At 73.8% G+C, this 26,012-nt stretch overlaps 1 protein-coding gene across 1 annotated transcript; it reads left to right on the top strand.

The window, feature by feature from the left end:
• Positions 1-500: 500 nt before the first annotated feature.
• Positions 501-25,667, top strand: AMOTL1 (angiomotin like 1; the record flags this gene model as incomplete). Its single annotated transcript, XM_084248511.1, has 16 exons — positions 501-585; positions 5,492-5,627; positions 15,036-15,373; positions 15,484-15,633; positions 16,542-16,679; positions 17,279-18,161; positions 19,089-19,392; positions 19,592-19,736; positions 20,151-20,225; positions 20,812-20,957; positions 22,757-22,906; positions 23,293-23,486; positions 23,798-23,920; positions 24,302-24,525; positions 24,777-25,124; positions 25,561-25,667. 16 exons carry the CDS (start codon positions 501-503, stop codon positions 25,665-25,667), a joined length of 3,546 nt encoding a protein of 1,181 aa, XP_084104637.1.
• Positions 25,668-26,012: the final 345 nt, after the last annotated feature.

Below are 26,012 nucleotides of genomic sequence, written 5' to 3'. Positions count from 1 at the left end.
GGTGGGGCCGCCTTCCTGGCCGACGCCCGGGAGGGCCACCGGGCCGTGCAGGGTCTGCGCTGCCAGGTCACCTCCCGCACCGCGCCACGGCCGACCCGCTGGGGCCGCTGCAGGTCTCATGACGCGGGCGTGAGGCCGTCTCGTCGCAGTCTCCACTGCCCACTGGACGTGGCGATGGACGTTTGTCTGCCGCGTTGGGTCCCGGCTGCCCCCTAGCATAGTGACGCGCGTAGGGCCGCCCCCGGCCAGCTCCTGCGTCCGACCCCGCACTTCAAGCGTCCACCGAACGTGCCGTCGTGGACATGCTCCGTTCCCTGCTCACACCTGGCCTGGGACGGCTGTCCCTGACCGCCCGCCTCCCGGGGCCTCCCACCAGGCCAGCCCCAGCCTGAGGACAGACTCTGCTGAAGAATGGGGGCGTGGATGACAGTGGCTCACCGCCCTCCCCTCGCTCCTTGTTTATTTCAGGGGTTCCTGTTGGATCTGGGAGCCGCGGGGACATGGACCTCAGCGAGAAATGGCCTCTGGACGAAGGCGCCTGGCTGGCCCACGCCGGACTCGGCCACCGTGCGGGCACCAGAGCGGGTAGGCCCCGCTCAGACCCTCATGCCCTCAGCCCCTGGGGTGTGCAGATGCTGCGCCCCAACCTGGCCACTCAACCTTGGAGCACCTGTTCTGGGGTCTTCTCCGGCTATAGACCCCAACTCTGAATGGGGGCCCCTCGTGCTGACACGGGAGCTCGTGGGCTGACCCCACGCGGTGCCCGTCCTGGGCGCATGGCCCCCCACGGGCCCTCACCTGGGCCCCTCGCACTGCCCCGTGGACGCGCGACCCCACGAGCTGGCTGGGTCTGAGCACTGGCGAGCGAGTGAGGCAGCACCCCGCGCTGCTCGGCCCTCGCTGGGGGCCGCTGGCCACGTCCTCCCTGCAACGGGTCCCGCGCTGGACGGCAGAGTCGTCGGTGGGTTGTCGGCTGTGCTGTGTGGCCGAGGCTGCAGACTCGCCCGCCCGAGAGCCAGCCCTGAGCGGAGTCCGGGGCTCCCACGTCGGGCAGCTGGCGGCGAGGGCACCAGCCAGGCGCAAGGCCACGTGGGGGACGGTCCAACCCCCGCTGTGTCTGGGCGTGGGGCTGCAGGGCCAGCCAGCGTGTCCAGACCCCCCTGTGGGCGGCCGCTCGGGGTGAAGGGGCCCGGCCTCGCAGTCCCAGGGAGCTTAGACCCAGTGGGGAGTCGCCGCCTGGAGGCCAGTGAGCCCGCCCCCACCGCCCAGGGTGTCCCCGAGAGCTCGGGTGCCCCCGGGTGGGAGGGCCCGGCATGCCCAGGGGGACAGTCCCTGAAGGAAAGTCCCTCTGCTAGTCCTGCTCCCCACCCTCCTGCGAACACCCTCCAGGGTCGGGCCAGTGGCTTTTCAGGCTGATTTAAAGATGAGGAACGCGGTTCCCAGGGACGCCCTCCACGGTGCCGGCGCCTGGTGCCCGGCAGATGCAGCGGGGCCGAGCGGGGCTCTGGCTGCTGCGGGGAGCTGCGGGCCTAGGCAGGGAGTGCCCTGGGCAGTGATGTCCGAGCGCCTGTTCCGCTGCAGAGGAGCTCGCTAAGCGGGAGCTCGGGTCCCCACTCCTCCTGGGGTGCAGCCGGACCGCACTGCCCTTCGGGAGAGGCAGGGAGCAGGCTGCGGGCAACTGTGGGAGCACCTGGGGGTGCTGCCCAGGAGGGCGTGGAATGGAAAGGAGCCGCTCTCCAGCTCAGGGGGTTCTAGCATCCAGCAGGAAGGCGGGGAGCGGCTCCTCTGAGCGCTGCCAGGGGTGGGGTGCCACGTCACCCAAATCCTGGCTGGAGAACGGGAGGAGGAAGCCCAGCCCCGGAGCGGCAGGGGGTCTGCAGGGCGCCAGGAGCCTGCGGCAGCTGTGAGCACTGCGGGCCCCACGTGGGGGCAGCGCAGCTCAGCCCCCGCCCGGCCCCTTCACCCGCTCGTCCTGCACTGCGGGCGGTCGGGGCTGCCGCCGCTCCTCCTCCCAGCCCGGCCCCTGCCAGCCGCCGGCCAGCCTTCCCGGGAAGCCAGATGCGCCGTTTGCGGCTCCTGAGAGCGAGCGCGCCCTCGCAGGCCAGGCCCGGGACACAGACTCCACCGCAGCGGCGGGGCCCTCGAGGGCAGGCGGGCGCACTGCCCTCCCTCAGCGCTCCCAGCTGGGCTTGAGCGGGGCCCCCGCAGGGCCGCGCTCTCTGCGGACGTCTGGAAGCGCCCTCGTCCGCGCGTGTGCACACACTTCGTGGCTTCATGGCTCAGCCAGGTGGGGCTCCCTGGGGGACGCCTGGCGAGGGGTCTTTCAAGTCTCCCCTCTGTTCCCTGCCGGGTAGCGGGGCGGCCGGGGCCTCGGTCAGCCAGTTTCACAGGACACCCCACTTTTGTGAGCAGCGCTGGGCTTTCTCAGAGAACACACTAGCCGACACGAGGCCGGGCTCCCCGTCAGGCAACACCGTGCCGGCTCCCGGCGTTTGTTCTGCCGCGGGCAACGGCGTTTTGGGGTGACCCGACGGCCGCTCCCCCGAGAGCCCACTTCCGGCTTCCGGGAGTTATACAACAGGCAACGCGTTTGTTCCAAGCTTGGTTCTCGGTTAAGGGAAATCAAGCGCCTGCGCTCTGCGGCCTTCTCGGGGGGCAGGGAGACACGGGGTGCGCTGGGAGGAGCGGGGGACGAAGGCCCTCGGCCAGCTCAGGCCGGGCTGACGCCGAGACCCCCCAGGCACGTTTCCTTTTGGCGAAACCTTCCTTGTGGACACGCGTTTGTCCTCGGCGTCCTCTGCCAGCCTGGCCTGGGAGGACAGACGGAGACAGGCTGGCGGCGTCGCGCGGGCTCCGTCCCTCCCGCGGGCTCCAGGGCGGCAGGGGGAGGGGCCGGCGTCCCCGCTCCCCGCGCCCAGATCTGCAGCCTCCAGGGGCCGGGGCTGCGGGCGCTGCCAGGAGGCGCGAGGCAGACCCGCTCGCCCACTTCGCTCTGTCCTTCACGCTCGAGATCCGTGACCTCCCGGAGGCTGGCGGGCGGGCGGGTGCAGGTCCGGGCGGCTCTGGCTGCTGCTCCGGCTTGGGCGTGACGTCCCTGTGGCTCATCGCTCCTTCGAGCAAACGGAACTGTAACACGCTTGGGTCGAGAAAACTTCCACGTGGCGTTCAGCCGCTCACCCACGCCCTGGGGGGAGGAGCCCCATGGGGGGACACCAAGTCCCCCCTTCTCTGCTGACCAAGAGGCTGTGTCCCTCGGGGGACCCGGAGGCCATCGGGGGACGGACAGGGGTTCTGACCCTGCCTGCAGGCAGACCCCCGCCCCGTGGCCTGGCCCCCGCCGCCGCGGACGGCCGCGCTAGGAACGCTGCTTCCGGCACCCAGGACGCACCGGGGCCCTGCCCTGCCCAGGAGTGGGGCCGACAGTCCCTCTGACCTCAGAGCCCAGGGCGTGTCCAGCGTAGCGATGAGCAACGAGCGGGGGGGGGGGGGGGTCTCTGCATGAGGAAGCAGAGCCCTCCCCACGCCTAGTGCACTCCAGCCGTCCTTTAGTCCACAGGACGCCTTCGTGGCTCCTACGCTTGCGCCGCCTGTGGACTGGGACACGGTCGCCCGGGCTCACGCCTGGGCTTGGACCAAAGGCCGGCACTGCCCCTGAGCCAGGCACTGCCCCTCTCGGGAGCCATATTGCTGAGCGTCCGGCTCAGTCGGGCAACTCACATCAAGCTCCAAGAATGTCTGCCAGGGCGCGCCCCAGGGGCGTCTCCACGTGGGGCTGGAGAGAGGGTGGCGGGAGGGGCCTAGTGGCCCAGGTGCGTCTCCGCAGCCGCCTCCCCTGCGGCTGGGCTGGGGCAGAAGGTGGACAGTGGACAGCATCAGGCCGCGGGTTCCCCATGAGAAGCAGCGAGGAGCGGGGAGGGCGCAGGGAGAGGAAGGACACACGCGGGCTCCAGGGGGTGCGTCTGAGAGGGCTGGCGCCTCGGGCGGACTCAGGCGGATGCAGGAGGCGGTCGTGGTTGGAGAGAAACTGTCCCGGGGCCAGTAAGTGACGGGGCTGCCCAGGGCCGGAGGTCAATGCACCAAGACGCCCGAACACGCTGGAGGCTGGAGGCGGCGAGGGGCTGGGCCGCGCAGGGTCCTGTGCTGGGGGTGGCCGAGCGGAGAACCCACTAGGCCCAGACCCTGGGGGCGGCCGGCAGGGCAGGCGGGGAAGGGGCCTGTGGTCGCCAGGAGGGCCGGGTGCCGCTCCGAGGTGGAGGCGGAAAGAAATGCTCAGACAGGCGGAGGACGCGGGGCTGGCTGGGGTGGCCGGGAGCCCCGGCCGAGGGAGGACGCCAGCGGGGAGCACCCGGAGAGTCAGCCGAGTCACCTCAGCCCGTTCCCTGTTGGATCTGGAGCTCAGGTTGGCGGGAATGGGGGGACGCCTGGGGGGCAGCCCCCCTTTCCTGACTTCTCCTGGGCAGAGCTGGCCAAGGTGGCTCCCTCCCGTCCTCCAGGGCCCCCTGCAGCCCAAAGCGCAGGAAGCGGGGCGAGGCTGGTGCCTGCACCGTGAGCGCCCCGGGGCGGCCACCTTGGCAAGCAGCGCCCAGCCCCTGCCCAGCCCCCGTGGCAGGCCGGAGGCTGCGCCCACTCCCAGCTGCCCCCCTCTGAGGACAAGGGCTGAGTGGGTCAGGGGCCCTTGGTCGCGGCTTCCTTCCTCGCACCCCACCCCAGCACAAGAACCTCTCTCTGCCCTCCCGTGCCAAGGTCCAGGATTCCGGGCGAGGGGGAGGATGGATGCAGCGGCCCAGGCCCGGGCGCAGCCCTTGCGTGGCCGCCTCGGCTTCCCGACTGTGAAATGGCCCCACAGACTGCGGGTTCAAGAACCAGGGTTGGGGTGGGGGCGCCCTCCTCCGGGCAAGGTCCAGGCAAGCTGAGCGCCCCCCCCCAGCTGCCCGGGAAGCGCCCCGCAAGGTGCCCTCGCGCCAGCAGCGCCAGCCGGGACCGCAGGGTCGTCGTCCTGGGGAGGTGGCCGCGTGTTGAACAAATGGTCTGAAGAGGGGCGGGCGGAGCACACCCTGCCCCGACGGCCACCCGGCATGACGGCTGCGGTCGCTGCGCAACGGCGGGGCTGCGCGGGGCTGCGCGGGGCGGTGCGTGCGGGGAGCTCAGGGCCGCCGCGCCCTCGCACCTCTGGAACCTGCCGGGAAACTTTGGGGCTCTGGTGCGCTGGGCCGCGGGACACCGCAACGCGCCCCGGGCTGAGGGTGGAGGACAACAACGCTGCGGGCGCAGGCGCCGCGGGGAGCCCCCTGGAGGTTGGGGCGCCGCTGCCCGCGCCCGGCCCACGCTCAGCCGTGGGGTTGAATCGCCCCCCAAGTTTCTCACGCCATCTCTTACCTCGGGGCGCGGCGTCCGGCCGTCCACGTGGCTGAGGTCGCGGGGTCCCGGGGGCCTGCGCTCCGTGCGTGCCTGGGGTCGCAAACGCCTCCTCTTTCTGCTCTCGCGTCTCCAGGCCGCCCGCCGGGGGACGCCGCCTGCGCGCAGTGCAGCCCGGAGAGCCGGGTAGGTCCGCCCGGCCTGGACAGGGGCGCCGCCCGGCCTCGGGGTCTCCGGGTGTCCGGCGGGCGCCCCGCGCAGGACCCGCCCAGGTGCGCGCTGTGCTGAGAACTTGGCGCGGGGCTTGTGCGTGCGCCCGGGTGAGGGCAGGGCCTGGGGGGGGCGGGCTGAGTCCAGCGCCGCCCATTTCAGGCCTGGGCCGGCCTGGGCTTCTGTTCCTCCTTCAGCCCTGGCTGCCTGGGGACAGGCCGGTCACCCTCCTCGGCCTGTCCGTCTACCTGGGGATTTGAGGCTGCCCTGCGACCCCGCCCCTCACGGGTTCTTGTGGAAGGAGAAGACACCGGGGTGTCAGGCTCCCCGAGGCCGCCGTGGCCTCTCCTTGGGGCTTGCTGCCTGCCCCGGGCGACACGGCCGTCCTCCCGCCTGAAGCCACAGCTGCCCAACAAGTTCCCCGGGCCCTGGCCTCAGGCCTGTCTCCGGCCTGGGTCCGTGCCGTCTTCCAGCCCCTGCGTGCATCCTGCGGCTCTGCGCCGTGGACCATTGGGGTGCAGGGGTGCCAGGCGCGGGGAGAGGGTGGGCATCTGGGGTGCAGCCAGGGGCTCCCAAGTGTGCCCACCAGCGGCCTTGTAAAGGCAGCTCCAGCTCCTCTCAGGGGCTGGCGGCCGCGTGTCTGCCTGGCTGCTGGCCCGGACGCAGGACGGTGACTTACGGGAGCCGCAAGGGCCCTTCTCTGTCTCTCGGAGCGCGACGGGCCAGTGTGCGCCGGGCGCCTCCTGGTGTTGCCGGGGCTGCCTCAGATCCGCCATCACGCCTGCGTTCCAGTGCACAGGGAGGGGAGCCGGGGCAGACGCCGGAGCCACCTCCATCGGGGTGCTCGCAGCCACGGCCGCACCTGGCTCTGAGAGGCCGGGGTGGGCAGGGCGGGGTCCCTGAGTCCGACGCTGGGGGCCGGCGGAGGGGGGCTCGGGGAAAGGGGCTGGCAGTGGGTTAACGAGCCGCAGCGCCGCGCCTTCCTGACTGAGAGCCCAGACCGGGGCCCGGCGCGGGTCCACGCTCCCCAACCTCCCCCCCACCCCCGGCCCTCCCTGGCTCCGAGGCGCGGGGCCGGTTTCCTCGCCCGCAAAGTCCTGGGCTGCTGTTTCCTGGGCTCGCCAGGCCCCTCTGCCCTGCTGCTCTGTGCCCGGGGTCCGAGCAGCTGAACCGCCGGCCTGGCTGAAGGCCGCGGCTCCTGCCCAGCGCCTCGGACAAGCGCCCTCCTGCTGCTTCCTCTCCTGGGGGGACGGCGGTCTTCATCGGCCCTTTTTCCCCTGCGCCCCGCCATCACGCTTGGGGGGCCTCCCGTGGGCCTCCTCCGAGGGGCCTCTTTCCTGACTGCCAGGAGGGGCGGCTACGCTGGCCTTTCCTTGGGGTTCAGGCCTGGGGCAGGGAGCCCGCTGTGGTGCTGGCCGCAGTCCCCCAGCAGGGGCCGCGAGCCCCTTGCACAAGGTCCGGCTCCCGAGGCGGACGGCTGGACGCCCGTGCAGTGGCCGTTGCCACCCTCAGCCCATCCCGCTGTCTCGGGACCCTGGCTCGGGTGGGGCCCTCGCACGCCTGCCCAGGCTCAGCCCAGACGGGCCTCAGCTGCAGAGACCAGAGGTGCCCCCTCTCCTGGCCAGCAGCTCTGAGCTGGCCCCGGCTCTCCCTCACCCCAGAACCTGCAGGCCTGGCCTGGCTGGTTTCCCTGCCGCCACCCCCAGTCCCGCCACACAGGGCTGACGTCACCCCCCTTTCAGCGCGCAGAGCGGCTGGGCCCCTGTGACAGCCGGATCTGGGGGCTCCCCCCTAGCTCTGGGCTGTCTCCAAAAGGCCAGGGCCACCCCCTCAGGCCCCACCCCAGAAGCCCTTCCGTCCTGCCCTCCTGCCCTCGCCGGCTGCTGCGAGTCCCGCCCAGTTTAACTTTTCCCCGGGATGGTCGACCGCGGAAAGTCCACCCTCCTGTGCAGGAAACCTCGCCCTGCGCAGGGGTGCGGCCCCCCAGGGCTCCATAGCCATCACCACAGCCCCCCCCCCCGTCGAGGCCCCCCAGGGACCCATCCGTGGGCGCCCCCTCCGCAGGAGCTCCTTGCACGGGACCCGCGGCCCCTGCACCCCCCGCCCCGCGGCTCGAGCGCCAGCAGGAAACCGCTGGGCCGCCCCGGGGGACCCTGAGCCCCGCGGCGGCCCAGCCCGGCCGGACGCCCCGGCTCCCTGGGAAGGCGGCCCTGCCCGGCCCCCGTGGCCTGAGGTGGTTTCATTTCAGGGCGCCCGGTGGGGAGGGGGGCGCAGCAGGGAGGGAACGGGCCGTCCTGTCCGCTGTGGCCGGTCCCGCTTCCGGCAGGGGGCCAGGAAGGCCGGCCGCCCCTTCCTCCGGGCTGCAGCCTCTGGCGGCCGGAAGGAGGGCGCGGGGTCAGGGACTGGATGAGCAGGCGGGAGGCCGGGGCAGCGGGCGGGCCAGCGCAGCCCCCTGGGCACAGCGTGGACCGGAGCCCACGGCCTCACCCGTGGGGTGCACCGGGGCCGGGGCTGCCCGCCCGCCCACTCTAGGGGCGCCGGCTGGGGCCACGCTCTTCCCGGAGCCCCTTCCAGACCACGGCCCGCCGGCCCAGGGCACGTCCCTCTGCCTGGACAGCCCCGCTGGTGCCGTCGCGCCTTCCCTTCCTCTGCGCTGCCCCCCGCCCCCCATGCGCCTCTCCTGGCCCCTCCGCCCGCCTTCCTCTCCCGCGGGGCCGCTGGGCTCCGCTGGGCTCCGCTGGGCTCCGGCCCCCGCCAGCAGCGGGCAGGTCGGCGACAGAAGAGGAGGAAAAGGACGCCCCGGGCCAGCGGGCAGCAGCCGGCCGGGCTGTGCGCTGGGACGGGCCCTGCCCCGCGCGGCCGCCCCGGGAGGGCCACGGACACTCACCCCGTCGGGGCGGGGGGGGCAGGGGCGCGGGACGGGCTCTGCGCCCTCTGTGTGCCCGTCCCGAGGGGAACTGGCCTGAGCGGGGCGGGCGGCCCGTTCCCGGCTCCCAGCTCCCCGCCCGCAGCGGCCTCCCCGGCGGTTTCCCCAGAGAGGGCCTGTGGGGGCCGCGCCGTGCAGAAAGGAACCCGAAAAGGCTCCGGGCTGGAGGGGCTGGAACGCCCCCCCGGGGCGCCTCCCTCCCTGTCTCCCACGGCGAGGCTGTTTCCTGGCCGCCGGCCCCAGACACGGCCGCGGTGGCCGCAGAGCGCTCCGGCTCGCCCCCCACTTCCCGCCATCCCCGCTGGCGCCGGCGCCACGTCCCCTGCACTCGGGCTGTGGGCGCTGCCCGGCCCTGGGCTCAGCTCCGGGCGCCATTTCGTGTCCCTCTGCCGTGGCCGCTCAGGTGCCCGCCGCCCCCCAGCTTGGAGCAGGAGCCGCGCGCGTCTGGACGCCGGGCACCCTGGGCAGGGCCGGGCACCTGGGCTGCGCCGGGCACCCTGGGCTGGGCGTGTGGGCGTCCTGCTGGCTCTCACGCAGCCTCAGCTCTGCCTGTCCCTGGACAGACGCGGGGCTGGAGTCCCACCGGGAGGGGCTCACCGCGGTGCCCCCCACGTCCCCGGGTCTCCAGTGCAGACCCCAGGTGCAGGCCGCGCGGGGCAGCCGCGTCCTGCACACTCGAGCGCGGCGCGAGGGGCCGTGGCAGGCGGCGGGCGGCGTCGAGTGTGTGCCCAGCTGAAGCCCCCGCGCTGGGTGTCCCGGGCCTGGGGGTGGGCGCTGGGTGCCCGCTGGCCGTCTCGAGGGGAGACACGGGCTCTAGTCAGGGGAAGCAACTTCACCCAAGCCCTCGTGGCGGAGGGAGCCGCCGGCCACGACCAGCCGCCCGGGTCCTCACCGCCCGGGCTGAGGGTGCGCTTCAGGGCCAGCGCCCACTTCTGGGGGCGGGCGGCGGCTTAGCAGGCCCCCCACACGGAGGGGAGCTCAGCCCCCTGCAGCCAGAGTCCCCCCTGGAGCTGTGCACCCCGAGTGCTCCGGCCTTGCCTCCCTCCGCGGTCTGGGCCCCGAGGCTCCCGCTCGGCCCGGCTCGGCCCGGAACCTGGGCTCCGGCGGCCGGCTGAGCCTCCTGTCCCCCAGGACAGCCGCGGGGAGGGAGAGAGGCACCCCCAGACCAGGCTCACTGCCCTCTGCCTCCCCGCCAGGCCCTCTGGCCTCCGAGCCGGTCTCAGCGTGGTGAGGGGCGGGTGGCGCCCCCAGGTCACCCTCCTCGGGCCGCCCCGTCCCTGCCCCCCTCTTGCGGACGGTTCGGAGAACCGAGGCGGCAGGAGTCGGACCCGGGACCGGCAGTTGGGGCTGGGCTGGGCCCCCTCGGCCTGTCTGACGGGGAGCCCGTGGCTGCTCCCCGCGCCTGAGGGATCCGTGCGGGGGCCAGTAGGAGAGGCAGTGTCCCCCCTCCTCTGCCCTGGTCCCCCGCAGTCCCGAGCCCCACTAGCAGCCCCCCCCCCCCCCCCCCCCCCGCTTCTCCTGCGGCCCCAGGGCGCCCTGAGCCCCGCCTGCCCGCGCCTCCTCCAGCGGCAGCCCCGGGGGGGCAGGGGGGCGGCTGCGGCACCCCCTGCGAGAGCTGACGGCCGGCGGGAGACCTGGGAGGTCGGGGCGCGGGGACCCCTCAGGCTTGCTGGGGGCGCCGCCGGGAGCCGGACAGACCTGGCGGCGCTCCCGGCCCTGCCCTGGCCGGGACCCCAGAAGTCCGGGGCGGGGGCGGGTCCAATCGGGGCGGAGCCGGCGCGGCGTGGGGCCGACCCGGGCTGGGGACCCGGCCTCCGCGGCAGAACCGGGCCGGGCCGGGCCGCCAGCGGGCTCTAGGGCCCAGGGCGGGCGCGCGGGCGGGCGGGACCACCCCCGGGGCGGGGCGGGTGTTGGGTTACGAGCCGGGCCGGACCGCGCGGGCGGGGGCGGGTTGGGGCGCGGGGGGGGGGGGGGCGGGGGGCGGGGGCGCCGCGTCCGGGCTGAGCTGCCGCCGGCCCCGCTCCCGCCCGCCCCGGCCCGGCCCGCGCCCCGCCCGCCCGCCCGCCCGCCCGCCCGGGCCGAGCTGCCGGCGCATGCGGCGGGCCCAGCCGCCCCGGACCCGAGCCGGCGCCCGGAGGTAACCGCGCCCCCCGCGCCCCCGGCCCCCCACCCCCGCGCACCCCGCGCCCCGCGCCCCCCCCGCTCCCCGACCCCCCGCGCCCCCCGCGCCCCCCCCGCTCCCCGACCCCCCGCGCCCCCCGCGCCCCGCGCCCCCCCCGACCCGCGCGCCCCTCCCCGGCCGGCCCGCGCCCCCCGCGCCCCGCGCGCCCCGCGCCCCTCCCCGGCCGGCCCGCGCCCGCGCCCTTTGTTCTCGCGGCCGCGGGGGGCGGCCGGCGCCGGGAGGCGGGTTCGGGGAGGAAACTTTCCGAGCGGAGCCGGCGCTCCTGGAACGTGGCGTCTGGGGGGAGACGGGCGGGGCCGCCCCGACAGCCCGCGCCCCCCGCGCGCCCCCCGCGCGCCCCCCGCGCGCCCCCCGCGCGCCCCCCGCGCGCCCCCCGCCGCGCCCCCCGCGCACTCCCCGCCGCGCCCCCCCGCGCCCCCCGCCCTGGCGGCCTCGGGTCCCGCGAGCCCCGCCCGCGCCCCCACCTTGCCGGGGCGGCCCCGCCGTCCGCCCTCCCGGTCCTGCCCCCGCCGCGGGGCGTCTCCGGCCGCACGTGCCCGGGAAGGGGCCGCGGGTCCTGGGGCGCCGGAGCCGGCCCTGGGCTGGCGGCCCCTGGGGTGGACCAAAGATTTGGGGTCCGGGCCCTCCGGCCGCGGCTCCCGAGCCCCTCAGGCCCGGGCGGGGGCTGCGTTGTCCCCACAGCTCCGCGGCGCGGGCAGGATCCGCTCGAGAGCAGCCGGGGAAGGGGGGCTCCCTTCTGGCCCCACCGCGCACCCCACTTGTCCTCGCCCTGCGCGGGCGCCGGGTCGGGTATTAATAGCAACTGCCCCAAAATTTCCTTCCTTTTCTGGAAGTGAAAAGCCAGGACGGGAAACGTTGGCCTGTCCTGGCTCCGCCGCCGGGCGGAGATTCCCCGGCCCCCTCCCCGCCGCCCCGGCACCCCGGGAGCCCCTCCTCGGCCCCAGGGAGGATGGGGTTCTCCAGCTCGCAGGCCCCCCGGAACCCAGTGAGGTTTGCCCCAGCGAGGGGGTGCTGGCCCCGCATCCCCAGCACGCTCTGGGTGGGGGGGGGCGACCCATGGGCCCACCTGCCCCGCAGGACCCCGGGGAGCGGCAGGCACTGACCAGAGGCCTGGGGTGAATGCAGAGCATCCGACACCCCTGGGGCGTGGGGTCAGGCTTTCCTTGGGGGCCACCTCTGCTTTGTGAGAGGGCTAAGCCCTTCGTGCTTAGCAGGGAGGGGCGCACTCCAGCACCCCCTTTTAAAGTCTCAGAAGTTGTTGGTCTCTAGGTCCTGCGCGGAGGGCGGGGCAGCGGGTGCTCAGCGGGGCACGCGGGGGGTCAGGGCGTAACCCGGGTCCCAGGGCAGTGCACGGGCTGTGGGTGCAGAAGCGTGAGGGGCTCCTGGCGGAGGCCCTGCCACCCACCGCTGCCCGCCCTTGGCCGGCCGCCTGGCTCTGGGTGGGCAGAGCTATTCCTGCCGCCCGCCCCCCTGCTGGACAGGCCCGCGTCTGCCTCCGAGTCCCTGGAGGAGGGGCTGCTGGGGGGTCTGTTAGGAAGCAGAGCCCCTGGGGCCCCAGCTGCCCCCCACCCCCCTTTCTGGAAACGAGCTGCCCCGCGTGGGGGCTGTTTTCTGTAGCCGTGGCGCGGGAACCAAGGGATTTGCTGCTGAGAGTCGTAAAACGCCAACAGACCCATAAAACCGCGCGCGGCGTCTGCAGCCGGGATGCCCGCGGCGCCTCGGCCGGGCTGTCTGCGCGGGGCCCGGAATCCCTGGCGTCCTCGGTGAATGTTCTCCTCCCGTTTTTCATTAACTTTGGTCGGAGGCTCCGTCCCGGAACCCCCCTGGCGATAGACGGACAAGCGCAGCGTCGCGGGGAGGTCGCGCCGGGTGATCCGAGCTGCCGGAGCGCTGTCTGCGCCTTTGCTCTGTCCTGGCAGAAGGTGCCCTGCAGCCGTGCCCCCAGGGGGTCAGGCGGGGGGGGGGGGGGGGGTGCAGGCTGGCCACTGTGCGCAGGCCGCCCCTTCCCTGCTGCCGCCCCGCCCGACGGAGCCCTGAGCTGTGCTCATCCTGGGCGCGGGGCTCCGGGCTCTGGGGTCCCCCGGGCAGGAGCAGGCGCGTCAGCCCTCAGGCGTGAGCAGGTGGCTGTGCCCCTTCTAAGTGGGGGGATCCGGCTTTGTACAAAGCAGGGCAGCCTCGTTCTCCTCTGCGCCTTATGTCTTGTTCACTTTAAAAACAACCGCCTTTTCTTGGGGGATTTGTACCCCAGAGGAGGTCGCACACACAGGGGGAAGGTCCTGGCCCGGCCCCGGGGCACTTGCTGGAGCCCAGCCCAGGGCCAGGCGCGTGGTGAGGGCGGCTCCTGGCTCTGAGTCTCCCTGTGCCTCCCTGGGAGTCACACCCCCCTCTCCGAGCCCGGCCCTGGGTCTGTTCTCCGTCGAGAGTCCCGGTGGTCCTGGCACAAGCCGGGCAGCGTGTGGCCTCCCAGGCCGGCGTCTGCCCGAGACGCACCTGCCGGCAACACGTCCGCGGCTGCTCCTGCCGAGCGGTGACCGTGCTGGGGGTGGATGGACTGTGGCTTGGGGCCGGTCACCTGCTGAAGGACACGGGCTGTTTCCCGACGCCGCGGGCCCCGCGCCCAGTCTTTGGGCGACGTGGGCGTCGTTGCTGGGGATAGAGGCCCAGGCGCCTCATCGGAGGAGCGGCCGGGCCGTGCGTGTCCGGCGTGGCCGCAGCGGTGGAGCCCAGCGCCGAGCTCGGACCCCAGCTTCTCAGCCGCCTTGCCCACGCCCGCTTCTCGTTCCGGCGGCCCCAGCGCCGCTCCCACGTCCCCGGCTCCTCAGGCCGCGTGGGCGCCCGTGGGCTGCGGCCCGGCCGTCTCCATTTTCGCTGCTGAGCGTGACGAGCTCTCGGTGCAGCGTGGGGGGCTTTGCCGCGGCGCGGTCTGCTCGGGGCAGAACCCGTCCCCCCTCCCGCCCCGGCCCCCGCCGTCGGGCCAGTTCCTGCCATCCCTCGGCCGCTGCTCCTGCGGGGTGGACGTTTACATCTCGGTTCAGTAAAAGATGCTTTTTCCTTTCGGGAAGGGCGCTTGTTTGCTGTCACATCAGAGAAGGTCTTGCCCGCGTCCCAAAGCTTTTCTCCTCAGCCTTCTCCCGCAGTCCTGGTGTTTTCTGTCTCCTGTTGCGGCTCTCGTGAGCCTGGGGCTGCCCGTGCGTTCAGGGCCAGAGCCGCCCCCTCAGGGCGCCCAGGACCTGGGTCGATGCGGACGCCCACCGCCCCCCAGTCCGGTGCCATCAGAGACGAGCGCTGGCCACGGGGCCCTCCGTGCTCCCGGCCGTGGCTGCCCGAGTGGGGCGGGGCCCGCCTGGCTCTGGGCTCTGGTCACTGCGGGCCGTGCGGCTGGGTCGTGGGCATGCGCGGTAGGACTCGGGCCCATGCGGACGGCGGGATGGCCTGGAACATGAACGTGGGGCCTCAGAACTCAAGCGCGTAGCGTGTGAGGCGTCGGGCGGAAGCGAGGTGGAGCCCGTTAGATGGAAAAGGTGCACTTGGGGTCGTGCAGAGACAGACTTGCTTTGTCTCATGGCTGCCGCCTCCTCGCTGGGTAACCCGGGGCCCCACCCGCCGGGCCTCGGGGCCAAGTGGGTGGGGCTGCAGGAGGGAGGCTCTTGTGCCCACCCAGTGAGTGCCCCCCTCCCCCCCCGCCCCCAGCCTCACCTATGGGGATGGACTTGGCCCCTGGATGGACTTGGCCCCTGGCCCTTCCCGTGCGGCAGAGGCCGCGAGTGGGCGAGGCGCCAGGATCTCCATCCGAGAGACAGACGCTCGGCCGGGGCGGCGTCTTGCTCCTCCCAGTTTCCCACCAGCATGTCCACCCCCATGGCTGCGGCCGCACAGGTTTGCCTTGGCCCCAGCGGCTGTGTGCCCAGCTCTGGCCAGACTCAGCGTCGTGGGCGAGGCCCAGAGGGAGCCGGGTCCCCAGGGCGGCCAGAGGAGGCTGCGGCAGGCCACGGGCTGGACCGTCCTCTCAGCCCTCTCGGGGAACCCCGCCGGCCCACGCCACGGAAGGCTGAGCTGAGAGCCACGGCCACGTTAGCGGCCTCCACCTTGTGCACCCTCGTCCCCTCAGCCACACCAGCCGGGCGCTGGAGAGAGAGGGGGAGGGGGGCTCCCCTCTGCCCCAGACACCCCTGCGGCCGCGGGCGCTGGCCTTGTGGGGAAGGGTCGGTGACACACCCAGCCAGACACTCGGTGGCCAGTGCGAGGCCAGCGCTGGAAGACCTTCCCCTCTGATGAGTCAGCTCTCGGGCCAGTTGTCAGCTGAAAAAGTAAAATGAGGTGACGTGACTCTCCGGAGGCAGCGGTGTTGCTTTTGCCCGACAGAGCCGAGCGCGGGGCCACGCCAAGAACCCGTGCGGCTGCCCTGCGGCTGAGCCCCCGGGCCGGGCCAGTGTTTGGGCAGCAGGGGCCGGCAGCCCCGCCCCGCCCCACTCCCCGGGGCTCCGTCCAGCCGGGCCGGGGCCGACTGCCGGGCCTCGCAGTGGCAGCACCTGCTCCTGCCCGTCAGCACCCCCGGCTGGGCCGGCGCCCCGGCCTGGCTGCTGGTCGAGAACTGGCCGTGCAGAGCGGCTGTGCCCTCGCGCCCGGTCTTGACCGTGGTCCAGTGGCCCTCCGGGCCGTGTGGCGGGCGGCTGGGCCACTGCCCCTGGGCGCACAAGCGGGTCTGGCGAGTCAGGAGCCCCCTCCGCGGGTGGCGGGGAGCAGCGCGTGGGCCCCTGACTCACAGGGTGTGGGGGTTTGCGGCACTGATGGGCGCTTTGCTTTCCCGCAGGCCCCCCTTCAGCTGTCCACGGCCCCGGGGCGCCCATCCCGGTTCTAGAAGACCCCGGCTGCTGCCTCCCAGGCTTCCAGCTCTACCCCGGACGGCAGGACGCAGCGGCCCTGACGGTGGAGGCGGGCGGCGGCCTCAGGGACAGAGTCGGTGAGCCCCGCAGCGGCGTGGGGAGGCCGGGCCGAGGCCCTTCTGCACAGCCCGCGCGTCTCTGCCCTGCGCCTGCCTGGCGGCGGGTCTTACCTGCTGCAGGCCGTGGCCAGGCCGGTGCCGGCTCTTCCCGGCGGAGGCCCTGGGGGCCCCCAGCCCACGTGGGGCTCTGATCTGGAGTCCTTTGTTTGACCTCCTTTTTTTCTTTCTCTGCTTTCCTTTTTATCTTTTTTTGCAAATAAATGAGGAGCTCAGAACCATCGAGGGAGGGAACTGTCTCCTTTGTGGAGACTTCCTGCCTCCTCTGAGGGCTTTTGAAACCATGAGGGCACATTTAAAGCCAATTAGGGACGTTCTGGGCAGAGGCCGGGCAGAGGCCGTGGCTGGGCGGCCAGTCCTGCAGTTACAGTTACTCATCCAGAACAAAATCTCCATTTGGAAATACCTTATTTCAGGTTGTGCTCAAGTGTTCTCCCGAAGGTTGCTTTTTATTTGAATTTGCTCATCCAGCTCAGACTCGTTCCCTGGGGTGAGACGTGTCCTGGGGCTCCTGCCCGCAGCCTGGGGCGCTGGGCTCCGAGGGCGGCCGGGGGTCTTTGCAGAGAGACGTGGGGGGCCGGCCACCCGCCTGGCCTTCCCTGGGCCTCCCCGCAGGCGACAGCCACTTGGCGGCTCCTTGGGTGCAGACTGTGCTCCTGCGGCCTGGAGTGTTTCGTGCTGACCTTCGGGCGGTTCTTGGGAGGTCGGAACCCCGGGGATTACGCTTCGGCCGTGCCCTGAGCCGGTGTGAAGCCGAAGGCTCGCAGAGCAGAGCAGCACGGCCGGAGCCCAGGAAGCCCGGGCCCCGGGGTGATTTGCAGCAGCCTAGGACCCAGCCCTTGGGTCTGTAAAGCCCTTCGCGCCCCCAGGAGTGACGCCCGGAGGCCCCGGTGCACGAGTGACCATCTCCACGCCCCGGGGGAAGCGGAGGGCCCTTGCGTGTTGCCGAAGGGACAAAGAGTGCTCTGAGGAGGCCGCCAGCATGCACAAGCCCCCCAGGGTGCCGCGTGGGCGCTGGCCCTTGACCAGGGGCCAGGACACCAACACCCCCAGGAGCACAGGGTGGTCGTCTCTGCGGCCCCAGACAGACGCCGTGGCGTGTCCCTCCCGCCCTGGGCCCGGCGCCTCCGGGCCCCTCTCCCACTGGCACACACACAGCTGCTGGGCGGTGGCTTCCTGATGTGGGGGGCGGAGAGGGCCACGCTGGCTGCAGCGACGCCCCGCGCCCGTGACGGGGAGACGGTGTCGGAGGAAGGAACTCGGGAGGCTGCGGGGCCAGGAGGTGGCCGGGCGGGGCCGCAGGAAGCCCGTCAGCAGCCCAGCGAGGGCGGGCAGGGATGAGGCGGGCGGGGCCGGAGCGCGAGAAGGGCGGCAGGGGAGGGCAGGGCGGCCGCCGCTTTTTCTGTGATTTCGGTTTCTGCTTGCATTTTGCTGAGATGCGGAAGACTCGGCATGTGCGGGTGACGGAGCGGGGGCGGGCGTGCGAGTGGCCCCCAGAACGCAGCACCACCCGCCCTGGCGGGTCCTGGTGGGCGGCGGGTCCTGGCGGACGGCGTGGCCCCAGCTCTCGGCCGGCCGCCTCACGCCCCCTCGGTCCCTCTTGCAGTGGCGGCCCCGCTGTGCGAGTTCCCGGGCACCCCGGAGGTGGAGATGAGAGGGCCCGAGGAGGCGGCCGCCGGGACAGTGTTGCAGCGCCTGATCCAGGAGCAGCTGCGCTATGGCGCCCCGGCCGAGAACATGAGCCTGCTGGCCATCCAGCACCAGGCCTCGGGGAGCGCAGGGCCGGCCCGGCCGGCCTCCGGCCTTCCCTCCACGGAAAGCCTCCCGCCAGAAGGCCCACAGATGGTCCAGCAGTCGGCGCGCCAGGAGCCGCAGGGTGAGGAGCACCAGGTGGACGGCACGGCCATGGAGAAGCAGGCCCGGGCCACCCAGCCCCCGCAGAGCGGCGAGGAGCTGCCCACCTACGAGGAGGCCAAGGCCCAGTCCCAGTTTTTCCGGGGGCCGCCACCGCCTGGCGCCGTGGGCCACGGCTACTACCTGGCAGGCGGCGGCGGCCAGAAGGCCCGCACGGAGGGCAGGCCCGCGGCGGCCCGGGCACCCAGTGGCCACGCGCACCAGGACGAGGCGCTGAAGGAGCTGAAGCAGGGCCACGTGCGCTCCCTGAGCGAGCGGCTCATGCAGCTGTCCCTGGAGCGCAGCGGCCCCAAGCAGCTCCTCCCGGCCGGCGGCAAGGTCTTCCCAGCTGGTCCCACGCCTGGCCCGCCGGCGGGGAAAGCGCTGGACCCCCGAGGCCCCCCGCCTGAGTACCCCTTCAAGGCCAAACCTCTGATGTCCCCGGTCAACAAGCCCCAGGAGCACGGCCTGCTCTTCGCCGACCAGCACCCCGGGGTGCTGCATGACATGGGCAAGCCCTACCCCGGCCCGCAGCCCGCCAGGACAGAGGTGGCCGTCCTGCACTACCAGCCGCCGCCCGAGTACGGGGTGACCAGGTGAGTGCGCCCCGCGGCTCGCCGGGCTACACCCCGGGCCACGTCCCTGGGACGGCTCTCGAGCGTGTGCTCTCAGCCACGCTGGGCAGGTTGTGCAGCCAGAGCCGAGGGGGCGTCCCAGCGGTTGGCGGAGGCGCTGGGGGTTGTGCGTGTGCGAGGCGCCTCGCCGGCCGCATCCTAGGCTGCTCGTGCTCGGGCGGCACTGGCTGGCCCGGGAGTGGTCAGGGAGGGGCAGGGGGCTCCACCCTCAACCTGGAGAGCGTTCAGGGGTCCCACGTCAGGACGCAGGAGGACGGTGCAGGGTCCGAACCCCTTTCCGGGCCTGGCCTGGAGGGGCTGGAGCCAGCAGCAGGCCCGGAGCTTCAGAACTCGGGTTTCCACGACCGGTTGAGCAAAACTCAGCGACCCCAAGAAATCCCTCTGGGCTGCCTTCTGAGGAACCCGGCAGCTCCCGCCGTGGGGCAGCAAGGGTCGTCCGTGCAGCATGGCCTTTGACCTCGGGGCCCCGAGATGCAAGTCTCCCCGAGGGTTGGTGCATCTTGCCCAGGGGCCCAGCGGACAGGCCGCGGGCATGGGGTCAAGGCCGGAGGGTTGCCCCAGCGCCTGGCCTGGCAGGTGGGCCCATGCTCTGCCCAGGCCCCCCCCCGGGCAGGCTGCCCCCGGGTCTCAGGCTGGCCGGCCCCCTCCCCACACACCCGACACAGGGTCGTAGAAAAGGCAGCGGTTCGGGGGACTCCCCCCTAGAGAGGATGGGGGCAGTGGGGGAGGCCCGGCGGCCATGGGCTTGTCCCCCTGAGGGAACACATCCGGGCGTCTCCTCGTCTAGATGTCTGGGGGTGAGGCGGGGCCTGGCGCGGTTGACCCCCGGCCCAGGTTGGGGTGCCCGCCGCATGGCTCCCTGGCTCCGACCGCGCCCCTTCCCTGCAGCCGCCCGTGCCAGCTCCCCTTCCCGTCCACGGCGCAGCCGCACAGCTCCGGGTCCTCGCAGGCGTCCTCGGTCAGTGTCAGCGGGCCGCTGCATTCCGTCTCCCTGCCGCTGCCGCTGCCCCTGCCCGTGGCCCTGGGCGCCCCGCCGGCCCCGCCCGCCACCTCCCCCAGCCCGCAGCTCGGCCCCGACGCCTTCGCCATCGTGGAGCGAGCCCAGCAGATGGTGGAGATCCTGACGGAGGAGAACCGGGCGCTGCACCAGGAGCTGCAGGGCCACTACGACAGCGCCGACAAGCTGCACAAGGTGCGCGCCCTGCACAAGGGGCGGGGCGCCGGGGGGGCCCTTCCGTGCAGGCTGAAGGGCGGACGCTGCTCCCACCGCGGGCCCTCACGCCGCGGCCTGCCCGCTGCCCGGCGCTGGGGCCCTACGGGGGCTGGGTGGTGGACACGCCCCTGCTGGTCAGTGCGCTGTCGGTGCTCACTCGCGCCGCCGCCGCCCGCAGTTTGAGAAGGAGCTGCAGCGCATCTCCGACGCCTACGAGAGCCTGGTCGAGTCCACCAGCAAGCGGGAGTCCCTGGACAAGGCCATGAGGAACAGGCTGGAGGGCGAGATCCGGAGGCTCCACGATTTCAACAGGGACCTGCGAGGCACGTGCGGCCGCCCCAGCCCCACCCACGAGGCCCCCCTGCCCCGTGCCCGCAGCCCCCCACAGGGTGCCAGAGCCCAGCGCAGAGCCGTAGGAGGGCGGATGCGGGCGAGGGGCGGGTGGACTGACAGCGCCCGCCTTGTCAGCGCGTCATTTTCCTGGGGCGTGGGGGGCTGTGGGGTTTTTTTTGGTTCCAAATGGGGACACCAGTCGGGCTAAAACGCAGGGAGGCGCGGCCGGGTTTGCAGGAGGCGCGGGGAGCCGATCGCAAGGGTGGGCGGAGCAGGGCAGGGTCTGCGGGTCCTCGCAGTTGGGGGGGCGCGTGGCCCCAGCTGAGCTGCTGCTGCTACTATGTACCCCACCCCCCCACCCCCCGTGGGGCTCCCGCACTGTCCCTGACCGTCCTCTCCTGCAGACCGGCTGGAGACGGCCAGCAGGCAGCTGTCGGGCCAGGAAGACAGAGCCGTGGAGGGGCTGCACGCGTGCCAGAGTGAGTCCCCGGGCGCGCACATGGCAGTGGGTGGTGCTGGCCCTGCCCTCCCCTGTCTCCCCATCACGCCCTGGGCCCCCAGAGGAGCCGGGGTCACCTGCTGTGCGAGGCTCCAGCCCGTGCTGACACCCGGGACGCACGGGGACGGTGGCCGGCTCAGCGGGGCCCCTGCGGGAGCTGTTCTGGGGGTCAGGCTTAAAGGCGCTGAGGGGTGTCGTGGCCTGGCTGCCAGGCCCTGAATCGGGGGATGCTCCTAGTTCCCCCTCAAAGCTGGGCCGCCGAGCTGGGCTCCTTCAGCTCAGGACCCACCCGCCTCCCCAGCGGCGGCCTCTTCCACGAGCCTCCCGCCCCGCGCCGAGGGCCCGATGCTCAGGCCGCTGAGGACGGCTGCAGGGGGCTGGGGCTCCCCGGGCCCGGAGGAAGGGACCTGCGGCAGGAGCAGGCCGAGCGCAGGGCCCTGTGCTCCCGAGAAGCCCCCCACGGCCGCTGCGACCTCACCCTCCCGCCTGCTCGTCCTTTCTCCCGGCTGCCGACGGGCCGGGGGCCGCGGGGCCCGCCCAGAGGGTCTGCTTGGCCTCCCTTCCAGACAGAGAATTCCTGAAGGAGAAGGAGAAGCTGGAGCTGGAGCTCGCGGCCGTGCGGACGGCGAGGGAGGAGCACCGCAGGCACATCGAGGTCCTGGACCAGGCTCTGAGCAACGCCCAGGCGCGGGTCATCAAGCTGGAGGAGGAGGTGAGGCGGGGCGGCCCCCGGGCGCGTGTCCCCCCAACCCGACGCCCCAGCCGGAGCCAAGCCCCAGGACTCGGGCCGGGCCGGGCGCGGGGGCCTCCCAGACGGACAAGTCAGGGCAGGGAGGGCGTGTGACCCGGAGCCGGGCCGACTGAGGGCACCGTGAGCCCGCCCGCCGCCCGCCCGCCCGCCCGCCCGCCCGCCCGCCGCCGCCTGGCCGGTGCCCGGCTGCAGTGAGTGAGGCTGGGAGGCCGCGCCAGGTGCCCCTTCGCGTTTGCGTCCGCGGTTTCTGGTGAATCGGCCCTTCCTGTGGGGTTCTGTGGGGCAGACGCCCCCAGCCCCGTGTGCGCGGGGCCCGCGGGCAGGCCGGGCCCGCTCGCCTGCAGCTGCCGCGACCCGGCTGCGGTGGCCTCAAGCTCGAGTCGGCGCCGCTCTGGGGAGACGAGGCCCAGAAGCCGGGGGCAGGACTCGCCGCGGGCACCGCTGCGCCCGCAGCCCCTGGAGGGAGAGGCCGGGACCCCACCCGGCATGCGTCCCGCGCGCTTCCGCCCCGCGTGTGGCACGAAGAGAAATTCTCACGTGGCGGCTCTTGCGCTTTCCAAGGGTTTCCCCACCTCGTTTGATCCGCTCGGACACGGGGCAACGTCGGCTCCGGCGCCGCCCGCCGCAGGGACACCGCGCGCTCCGTCCCCCGCTCCCGGCCTCGTCTCCTCGGCCTCGGGGCAGCTGCGGCGTGAGGCCCTCGGCTGCCTGGAAAGAGCAAAGACGGTGGTTCCCGGGGCCGCGCCTGCCGTCTGCTCCCGGCCAGCGGCGGCTGCGGGTCTCACCAGACCTGCCGCCCGAGGGGCCCCGCGAGAGCGAGTTTCCGGCCGCCGTGGTGGCTCTTGTCCCTGCTCGGGACCCCGGGCCCACCGGCGGCCTGTCCAGCGGCCGGGGCTGCGGCTCAACTTCGCGCCGCACGCCGAGGGGCTGTGCCGTGGCCGCCCCCAGAGGACAGAAGCGCCTCCATTTTCCAGGCTGGGGCCGGGAGTCGTCAGCGGGTCCCGCCTGCGTGTCCCGCAGCCCGGCCGGGACGGCGGGCCGCCCTCGAGGCCGCGCTCCCTGGGCCCTCAGTGTCTCCTCCCCAGACCAGGGAGGGAGCGCCTCGGCGGCGCCCAGAGGTGGGGAATGCGCCTGGGGTCACGGATGTGGCCGGACCCCGGTGGAGTCGTGGCCTGTCGAGCAGACCCGGCACCCGGCGGACGGTAGTCCCGCCGCCCTCCCCGCCTGCTCCCCGGCCGCCGGCGACGCTGGCAGCCTGCAGGGGAAGGTGGGCGGCTCCGCTCACGCCTGGGGCGCGGGTTCTGCAGGGGCGACGGCGGCAGACGCTGCAAACACGGAAGCGAGGGCAGCACAGAGGCTCGTCGCCCCCTGCTCCCCCCCCCCATGCCTCGGGCTCTATGCTCCGCCCGCCCCCGCGGCGCAGGACCCTCGGCCGGGTCTGCTGTCCGCACCCGATTCTGGCTTTTTCAGTCAACGGCGTAGAACAAGCATTGCCCGTAGTGCCCCCAAGTCCCACCCCTCCGAGTTCTCGCGCCCGCAGCTGCTAAGCGTCGTGAGGCCAGGCGCGGACTCAGGCCCTGCGGGTGTCCGGCTGAGGGTGGGGCCCGCAGCCGGGTCTCGTGCCCGACCTGGTGCCAGGGGCTGCCTCTGCCCGAGCCTCCCGGCCCAGCTCTCCTGGCCGGGCCGGGGCTGCCCGTGGGCTTCGCGTCGGCCGCGGCCTCTGCCCCCTCGGCCCTGAGCCCACGCCCGCGTCCCCGCAGCTCCGGGAGAAGCAGGCCTACGTGGAGAAGGTGGAGAAGCTGCAGCAGGCCCTGACCCAGCTGCAGGCCGCCTGCGAGAAGCGGGAGCAGATGGAGCGGCGGCTGCGCGCCTGGCTGGAGCGGGAGCTGGAGGCGCTCAGGGCCCAGCAGGTGAGGCGGCGGCCACGGGGCCGGGGCTCGCGGTGAGCCTGGACGGCGGCTGCCGTGGCACCGGCTCCCCGGGGCGGGGTCTGCGGGTCGGCAGACAGGACGGGGCATGAACGCTGGTTGGGGAGGGGGTGGGGGGGACGTGGGCCTGGCTGAAGGTCGGGGAGTCCGGGCAGCTCCCCGAGCGTGGGGGGCTTTGTTTCAGACCCCGGGGTCTCTGCGCCCCTGGGGGCCCTCGCCCGGGGCAGCCCCTCTGCGCCGTGCCTCGGGGCTGCACCCAGGGCCTGTGCCGAGGTCAGTCGCTTCTGCCTGCTGGGCTGGGCGTCTGCTGTGACCAGCGCCCGCTGCTCTGTCGGCCCCGCGGTGCAGCCTGCCCTCCCCGTCTCCAGAAGCACGGGAACGGCCGGCCGGCCAGCGTGCCCGCGGAGTGCAGCGCGCCGGCCCTCATGGAGCTGGTGAGGGAGAAGGAGGAGCGGATCCTGGCCCTGGAGGCCGACACCACCCGGTGGGAGCAGAAGTGCCTGGAGGAGAGCGCCATCCGCCACTTTGCCATGAGCGCCGCGGCCGCCGCCACCGCCGAGAGGTGCGTCCCCCAGGCCGGGCAGCGGGCGGGAGCCGGCGGGTGGCGCGAGGGCCGCCCTCCGTCCCGGGCCGCAGGGCGAGGGGCGCCTCCCACGACAGACTCGCGGGCGCCGGGGCTTCGTCTCCGAGGACGCGCTCCCGGCCCGGCCACGGTCTGGCACGTCTGCCCCGCGCCAGGACCTCCGTGACGCTGCGCGGCCCGGGCTCTGCGGGGGCCGTGGCCGGGGACAGCTCTGGACGTGGGGCCACCCCGCTGCTTTCCCTCCGCCCTCGCGCGAGACGCTCACGGCGCCACCCCGTGTCCCGCCGCAGAGACACCGCCCCGGCCGCCCACTCCCGCAGCGGCAGCGACGGCGACAGCTCGCTGGAGGCCCACGCCTGGCCGGAGGAGGAGGCGGCGCAGGCCGCCCGGCGGTGCCAGGACATGGAGTTCACGTGAGCACTGGCCCTCGCCAGGCTGCCCGGGGTCCCCAGGGCCACTTCAGGCCAGGCGCAGGCCGCGGGGGGCAGAGACGTCAGGTGTCCGGACCTGAGGCCCGGTGCTCGGTGGGGTCTGCTCCAGCCAGCGGGGGCGGCCGCGGCAGCACTGCCCGGGGCCCCGTGGGCCCCACGCCCTGCCGGCCACTGCCCTCCCGGGGTCCTCCGCCCTCGTCCATCTTGTAAAGACTAGTCTCGGAAAACGGGGGGCCTGACTCAGCAGACGCCTTCTGCGTGGGGCTTCTGGGCACCCCCCCGCCCCGCCCTGTCGGGGACGCCCCGGCACCCGCCCCGGGTGGCTCGTGAGCCCCCAGCGGTTCCTTCTGTCTTGCTGCCCAGAATTAAGAACCTCCACGCCAAGATCATCGAGAAGGACGCCATGATCAAGGTCCTCCAGCAGCGGTCCCGCAAGGACGCGGCCCGGGCGGACGCCGCCAGCCTCCGGCCCGCCCGCTCCGTCCCGTCCATCGCCGCGGCCGCCGGCACGCACTCCCGCCAGGCCTCGCTGAGCGGCGGCCAGCTGGACGAGCGGCGGGAGGAGCGGCCGTGGAAGGGCAGCGCAGGTGAGGCCGGCTCGGCGTGTCCCCGGGGCTGGGCTTGCCCGTTGTGAGACACGGGCTCCGGGCGCCCCGTCCCCGCGGCGGCGGCTGCTCCTGCCGCCTGGGCCCCGCCATCGATGCTGTGGAAAGTGGAGGTGACCGAGAGCAGAGCCCTCGGTGCGGAGCCCCCCGGCGCCAGCCCCTGGGCCCGCGAGCCCTCCGCCCGCGCCCCGCTTCTGCGCTCGAGGAAGACCAACCTGCTCCTCTGCCCCCAGGGCTGCTGCTGGGGCGGGAGCACCCCCCACTGCCCGCCCCGCCCGCCGCCACCGCGCCCACCGGCAGCGCCCACACCAAGACGGGCAGCAGGGACAGCAGCACGCAGACTGACAAGGGCTCCGAGCTCTTCTGGCCCCACGTGGCCTCGCTGCCCGGCCGCGGACGGCTGAGCGGGCCTCCGGCCAGCAGCCCAGGGCTGAAGCACCCCCCCACCAAAGGTACCGCCCCCGCGGGCGCTCTGGCTGGAGAGGGACCTGGGGGGGTCTGTCATGGTCACCCCAGCCGGGTCACCCACGTTCTCCAGCACGTGGACGCTGCTGACCTGCCTGCGTGTGACGGCCCCAGGGGTGGGGACTGACCCCGGCGGAGGCTGGGGCCCCGGCACCCAGCATGCCCAGCCTGGCTGGGGGTGGGGGGGTGGGGGCGGCTGGCCGCCGGGCCCCGTGCTGAGTGAAGGCAGAGGGGCCGCGGGGAAGCCTGCGGGAGGGGTCGGGGCTGGGGCGGCTGCACCGTGGGCGTCCCCGTGGGGCAGGTGGCCGCGGCTCGGGCCAGAGGCAGCGGGTCCCGGGGATTCTGCTTCATCCGGAGCAGACGAGTGTGGCGGCGGTGCCGCGTTGGGGTGTAGCTCTTGGGGTGCGCTTTTCCTAGAAAAGCGGGGACCCGTGGGAGCGGGGAGTGGGCCCCGGTCCTCTCCCCCCTCCTGCTGCGTCGTGTCCGGCGCCGGGGGCGTGTGGCTCTCCCGCTGGGGCGCCCGGGGCCGGCTGACCCCCCTTCTGTTGGCAGAGAGCGGGCCGGGCCACGGGAAGCCGCCGGAGCTCCGGGGCCGCGCGGGCAGCCAGCCGCACCGGGCCGAGTTCCCCGACAGCGAGATGGTGGAGGTGCTCATCTAGCGGCCGGAGACCCGCAGGTCGCGGACGGACGGCGCCGGAGGCCCGAGGACGCTTTTCACAGATGTTAGAAGGAAACCAAAGGAAGGCCTCGCGGCGGGGCGGAGGGCAGGATTCGGTGCTCGACGGGTCTGCCGGCCCCGCGCCGCTCACACCAGGCAGACCCGGTCCCGGAGCGTGGCCTCCTGCGTGGCCTCTCGACCGGGAGCCGCCTGCGCCGCCTGGGCCTGCCGGGGGGCGGGGGTAGTAGCCATGGGGGCCTTCACTGCCCCCCCAGGCCTGGGCTTTCACCTCTGCCCAGAGGCGTCTTCCGGGAGGGCGGGAGCCCGTGCGGGCCCCCTCTGGGCC

The sequence above is a fragment of the Talpa europaea genome (assembly GCF_964194135.1).
Source record: "Talpa europaea genome assembly, chromosome: 12".
NCBI classification, from domain to species: Eukaryota; Metazoa; Chordata; class Mammalia; order Eulipotyphla; family Talpidae; genus Talpa; species Talpa europaea.
The sequence above is the reverse complement of the archived record's forward strand: the minus strand, read 5'-3'. Positions and strand labels throughout refer to the sequence as shown.